The 6,194-nt window shown below is 41.2% G+C and overlaps 1 protein-coding gene across 1 annotated transcript; it reads right to left on the bottom strand.

Annotated features, from left to right (window-relative positions):
- Positions 1–418: 418 nt before the first annotated feature.
- LOC140303682 (intermediate filament protein ON3-like) lies at positions 419–5,841 on the bottom strand. Its single transcript, XM_072382539.1, has 9 exons — positions 5,309–5,841; positions 3,693–3,901; positions 3,184–3,244; positions 2,975–3,070; positions 2,722–2,886; positions 1,967–2,092; positions 1,555–1,775; positions 1,381–1,421; positions 419–1,135 (listed from the first exon to the last, which is right to left on the bottom strand). Exons 1-9 carry the CDS (start codon positions 5,756–5,758, stop codon positions 858–860), a joined length of 1,647 nt encoding a protein of 548 aa, XP_072238640.1. The 5' UTR covers positions 5,759–5,841; the 3' UTR covers positions 419–857.
- Positions 5,842–6,194: the final 353 nt, after the last annotated feature.

Raw genomic sequence — 6,194 nt, 5'->3', positions numbered from 1 at the left:
TTAAATGCATAGTTTATCACAGTAAGGTATTAAACTTATTAAATGGGAATATGACATTTAGTGAACGTTCCATAGAGATGCATGACAATCAAAAGGAAAGCCCTGTAGCTAAAGTGTGCTACCCTGGAGCGAGGCAGGCTGAAACTTGCCAAGTGCTGCACAAGGAAAAGCTTGATGACATGGACTGTCACCCCCTCTGCAATGTAAGCTTTCTTTGACAAACTGACAAAAGTAAAACTCTTTATGTATGTGAGAGTGTTGACAGTCTGTAATAACAAGACAGGAAGCCCCTTATGGATGCTCACAGGTTTTTTTTCCATCGTTGTATACCGTGTTTTTAAATATGTTGTTCTGTAAAGTGGAGGAAAAAAACCTTCAACTTTATAATGCAACAATTCACATCAGACCACCATGTACATTTATGTTTAAAGATGATTTATTGTTTTGCAAACAGGATTCTTGGTGTTGCTAACAACAACAGAAGTCATGGGACTTTTATGACTATTTTTCATAGTGCAGCTTGGCAAATCTTCATTTCTCCCCAGATTACTCCTTTATAGATTATTCAATTGCAAATTACATGTTCACATGACAGCTGTGCTTTATAGCACCGCCACCTGCTGTCTAAACAATTGTGGTGCAGCAATAGCTGAGCATCTGGCAGTGACTGAAGTTGACAGCTATGAATTTGTTCACCTACAAGAGATTAAACAAAACTCTCCCATCAGCACCGTTTTGTTGGAGAGTACAGGATGAAAGCTGTTTTTACACTTCTAACAGTTAAAAGGTAGAGTGGGTCTGCTTTTTCTTATTTTTCAACATCAAAATCATGAATTCTTTAAACCATAACTAAAGTATCAATCCTCAGCCACAGCTTCAGCCTTGACTGGCTCCTGCTCCTTCTTTTCCACAGCGGCTGACTCCTCAGTTGCTGCCTGCTGCTCCTTCTTTTCCTCCTCTTCCTTCTTCTCTTCAGCCTTGATTGTCACAGTTTCCGTCTTCGTTATTGTGGTGCTCTTAACCGCTCCTTCAAGGGCAGAGACTGAACCACTTGTAGACTTGATACCATCAAAGGAAGAACTAACATAGGATGGGATGTGGGAACTCTCCAGGCAGTACGCATTGTAGTTCATAGCTACATATTTAGAAGAAGAGGGTTATAAAATCAAATATCAAACGTTTGTTTCAAATGCATAAAAACATTGAATAAAACTGTATCTCTTGTGTTTTTGTCTCCTTAGACTGATACCCTGATCAGTTGTTACTCTTTTTGTATTAGAAAAAAAAACTGATTAAGTTGTAGTTTTGGGAGATTTTTACCATAACAGCAAAATCAAAGATGACTTAACAAATTTGTACGGAGGTGGAAGATGGACTTACAAGTCTGCTTAGTCACATTGGTCGTGATTCCTGTCGCTAACCTGTGGAAGAGCAGATAATGTGAATAAACAAAATAACACAGGACATTTAGTCATATTACTATTTACATTGTAGGATGCAGTTATCATTGCTGCCACGGGCAGGTGCACAGGTGTCCTCACAGTAACAATTTACCTGCTCTCCTCTCCTTCGAGCAGTTTCCTATAGGTAGCGATTTCAATGTCCAGAGCCAGCTTCACGTTCATCAGTTCCTGGTACTGGCGGACTTGCAGGGCCATATCCTGCTTTGCTCTCTGGAGAGCTTCTTCCAAATCTCTGATGCGGAGCTTAGCATCCTTCACTGCCAGTTCACCCCGCTCCTCAGCCTCTGCAATCTGAGCTTCCAAACTGTTCCGCTAAGAGTGGAGGGACATAAGCACAGTGAAGTGTAGGCTAAAAGTTTTAATAGTACTTATAAGGCAGCATGCACAGGGTTCTAAATTACTGCTGAAAATTATGAAAGAAAGAATTATCAAAGAAAAAAAAAAGTCCTAATTCACACCAATATTTCTCAATATATATAAGGGCTATAAAGTTGAACCCTTACCTGTGCCTTAACCATGTCAATTTCAGACTGGAGCCGCATTATCCTGCGGTTCATGTCAGCAATCTCAGCCCTGGTTGACTTCAGATCGTCACCATATCTTCCAGCTGACTGTTGCATCTCTGCATACTGAGGCAATCAAAGACAAGCCATAATATGCAGTGGATCTGCCACATTCACAGAAGGAAGGCCAAGTTGCCTGCTACCAGGAACTCATGTTAATGTTTTTCTGTTTTTTAAATCAAATTGCAGGTGTTTTGATAACGCTTCATGGAGGAGAAACGAGTGGAAGAATGTGTGGTGGGAGAAAGCATAAATGGAGGGGAGATTAAAGGCAATAAATGGGAATCTTTGTTATACTTCAATTCCAAATTTCTGAGATTCTTATTCTTAAAAAGATAACAGATACACAGTCAGTAAACAGTCAGATAAAAAAAAGTTAATAAGAAATATTTCGATGGATGATGTGGGAGGGGAAAAAAACCATCATTCTTGCAAGTGCAGCTCATACAATTACAAAACCATTTTTTGTTTGGTGCTTTAGCTAACTTGCTGGCACAATAGGCAGGTTTTGAGATATGAATGGAAGGTTTTGGATGAGTGATTAGATTTTACAGTTTTTTTTCTGTGATAAATGCATTTACAGGATGGAAGTGTCGTGACTGCTATCACAAAATGAGCCATAGCATTTCAGAAAACAGAAAATGTATTAACGGGAAATAAACCTGAACCTTAAATAGCACAACGTGTGTTCCCACCTTGTTCTGGTACCACGACTCAGCCTCGGCTCTGCTCTTGTTGGCAATGTCTTCATACTGAGCACGCACTTCAGCTATAATGGCGTCCATGTCAAGGTTACGGCTGTTGTCCATCTCCACCACCACAGATGTGTCCTTGATCTGGCTCTGTAGCTCACTGATTTCCTGTCAAAATTGAGACATAATTAAACAACTGAAAAATACAAAAACCAACTTTAGCGATTCAATAGCTCAAGTAAAATTAGGTTATTACTGCATCATATAGCTGCCTCAGGAACTCAATCTCATCAGTGAGCGCATCCAGTTTGGCCTCCAGCTCCACTTTTACCATGTAGGCAGCATCTGTGTCCTTCAGATGAAAAATGTTATCTTTTTATCAGAGCATTTATTGTCCAATAAAGCACGGAAACTAAAATCAAAATAGGCCATTGTCTTGGCTCGTTGTGCTCAATCTGTACAAACCTTCTTTATAAGGACAAAGTTATTCTCACACTCATTGCGCTTGTTGATTTCATCCTCATATCTGCGAAAAGAGAGAAAATAGAGAAGTCGTCAGTGTGTCCATCACATAAACCTTTAATTTTTAGCATTGAATGGAACCACCATAGAAGGGGAAATAGTTAATAAAGTATGGGTCAGAATTATAAGCCATGTGACCTCTTAAAATCTTGATTTCCAGATTCCCATATATAATCCAGTACACTCTATATCTGCTTTTTCCAGCATTTCACTCACTGAATACCATGACACAAAGCCTAAAACGAAGATGATATTTCCTCAATTTGCAACACACTTATATATATATGAGCACATATGAGCATTATTTCACACACAAGCCCCAGTAGTTTCTCCATTAAAAAAAAGTTTGGCAGCACAACCAGGAGTTCAATAACGTTGTGCGGATTCGGAGAAAGACATCCTGTATAACATCTTTAGGGAGAAGTCAGACCACTGTCTGGTACGCTACTCACTTGTTTTTGAAGTCTTCCACCAGGCCTGTCATGTGATTAAGGTCAGATTCCAGTTTGACCTTTTCATGACTTAGGTTATCCAGCTGCTTGCGGAGGTTGGCTATGTAGGCCTCGAACATGGCGTCAATGTTGGAGGGACTTGTGGTCTGCTCCTGCAGGAGCTTCCACTTGGTCTCAAGCATTTTGTTTTGCTGTTCGAGGAAACGTACCTGAGGACAGAGTTTCTCGTGAGTCATTGTCTTTCTTTTTTTGTTTGAGAAAAAACAGTGTTGTACATTTGCTTTGAAAGTGTTGCATCTGTTGTTTTCTGGAAAATACATAAGCTTGTCATAGAAACATGTAACAGATGGAGAAGTAATGAATTTAAAGTGTGGAAGAGCATTGTATTGTAATGAGCAACAAAAACTTGAATATCAACTGAAAATAATAATCACTAATTGAACTTCTCCCTCCTTGACATGCCACATCAGTTGCTCCTGTCACGACTCTAACCCGTTGTTCTGCACTTCAACACAGTGTGGCACTATGTTCCATTTGCCCCTTCACAACTTTTCCTCTCACCGTCCTGACCTTGGGTGGGGTCCTGCTGCCGCTCAGCAAACAATACAGGACACACAGCTCAGTGTGTTTCTGCACCATATCACAATGGCATGAGGAGCAGCAGGAGACTGAGCTTTGCTTAACGATCTGAAGATTGATTTACTTGTGGACTTCTTGTCTACATAACTTGTGTGTGCTTCATTAAACAAAAGAACCCCTTCATGAGTTATAGAGACAGATAACTGAAAAATTCTGATCAGTCGGTCTTTTGTTTGGTAAGATGTTTTTTTTAATGCTAACATTTCACTAACCATGTTTGATGGAGGCTGTTTAACAAAGGTTTATTCTTCTTTCAGATAAATGGCTTTTTTTACCATTACATGGCCTCATAAAATGGACATTGTTCAAGTTTCTGCAGTAGTTATCCACTTTTCTTTTTTTTTTTTACAAGCTTGTCTCATGCAGAGTTTGATTAAACCATATCCACTCTTTTAGTTTGTGTTTATGCAGGCTGTGAATGTCTTTGGAATAAGCTTTGGAAATTCCACAGTGGAAAAGATTTTTATTTGCAAGAAGGCATCTGTAACTTATTCCATTTTCATTACAGCTTATTTTTCAGGATATTGCTCATAATGCGACCCTTCGAGCAAAAAATGTTTTGCTCTTCATGTCAGTCCTGGATCCAGAATGATCCTTCTCTCTGAGCCCAATGATCTCACCTGAGAAGGAAAACATTTTGGAAGCCAGGCACAACAAGCAATGCCCTCCACAGATTATCTCCATAGATGGCATATTGTTATAAACAGAGTAGATCTCTCTAGAATCTTCTCATGGATGATTTCAATTATGAAATGGACTTCTCCCTAAAGGCTTTCCTCTGCAATTCTTGAGCCTGTTTTCTACTTTTGGAGATTATTATTTAGTCCAGTCACATCAGGAGAATTTGCAGAGTTGTTTGCTATTGCTATTTTTGCAGTTTACAAGTGTTGCCTGGTGTGTGGTGCGCAAATTTCTATCATAAACGATCCTGCTTTAACAGTGAGTCTTAACTTTAGGTACATTTTTAGTGGACTGACCTTGTCAATGAAAGAAGCAAAGCGGTTGTTCAGGGTCTTGATCTGTTCTTTTTCCTGGATGCGGATCGCCTGGATGGTAGGGTCAATCTCCAGGTTCAAAGGAGACAGCAGGCTCTTGTTCACTGTCACCGCTGTAATGGGGGCCATCCCTTCATTGGCCATGCCACTTCCCAGGCCTCCACCAAAGCCCACGTAGCCAAACTCCACTCCATTTCCTCTTTGTCCAGATCCCCCAACAGCAAACCCACCGACCTTAAACCCCCCAATTCCCACAGCAGCACCACTGCTGCCCACACCTCCATAGGAACTGCGGACAGCGTAGCTCTGCCTGGCACTCCCCACACCACGGCCCCCGTAGCCAGAGAAGGAGCGGCTGCTGTAGCCCTGGGTGGGGCCCCTGGAGGACGACACAGTGGAGAGGGTGGTGGTCTTCAAGGCTCTGACAGACATGGTTGCAGAGGGAGTCTGTAGCACTGAGGTGGTGTGAGAGGAGAAGAGACCCTGCTTAGGGAAGGAGAGTCAGGCAGATAGACCCTCCCTGGTCCTCTGTGGTATTTATCAGAGCAGGGGAGGCACCCCACTGAGGTGCGATTGGCTGGTGTCCTCAGTAGGGGAGTGAAGGATGGGGGGGGGTGAGAGAGCGAGAGGGGGAGAAATGAGGCAATGTCAGGATAGAACATTGCATCATGTTACACATGTACAGCACATTAAAAGAACACAATCAATCAGTGTGCAGGTTTCTTTAAAACTGCTGCAGAAACACTAAAAAACTTTCTTTTTTTTTTAGTTTTGCCCACTTCAGACATTTGCATTTTCCAGAACTCATAGTGGGTAACACTCTCTACCTATTATGCTATCCTTAATGTACTTCATATGCATAAGACAC

The sequence above is a fragment of the Leuresthes tenuis genome, unplaced genomic scaffold (genome assembly GCF_036924035.1).
Source record: "Leuresthes tenuis unplaced genomic scaffold, fLeuTen1.0.hap1 SCAF_3, whole genome shotgun sequence".
Lineage (NCBI taxonomy): Eukaryota > Metazoa > Chordata > Actinopteri > Atheriniformes > Atherinopsidae > Leuresthes > Leuresthes tenuis.
This window is presented reverse-complemented; position numbering and strand designations above follow the sequence as displayed.

Coding starts and splice junctions, on each gene's coding strand:
- LOC140303682 (XM_072382539.1), bottom strand. CDS start 5,758: ATGTCTGTCAGAGCCTTGAAGACCACCACCCTCTCCACTGTGTCGTCC. Junction 3,902..5,308: donor TTGCTTCTTTCATTGACAAG/GTCAGTCCACTA, acceptor CTCTGTCCTCAG/GTACGTTTCCTCGAACAGCA. Junction 3,245..3,692: donor GTGGAAGACTTCAAAAACAA/GTGAGTAGCGTA, acceptor CTCTTTTCGCAG/ATATGAGGATGAAATCAACA.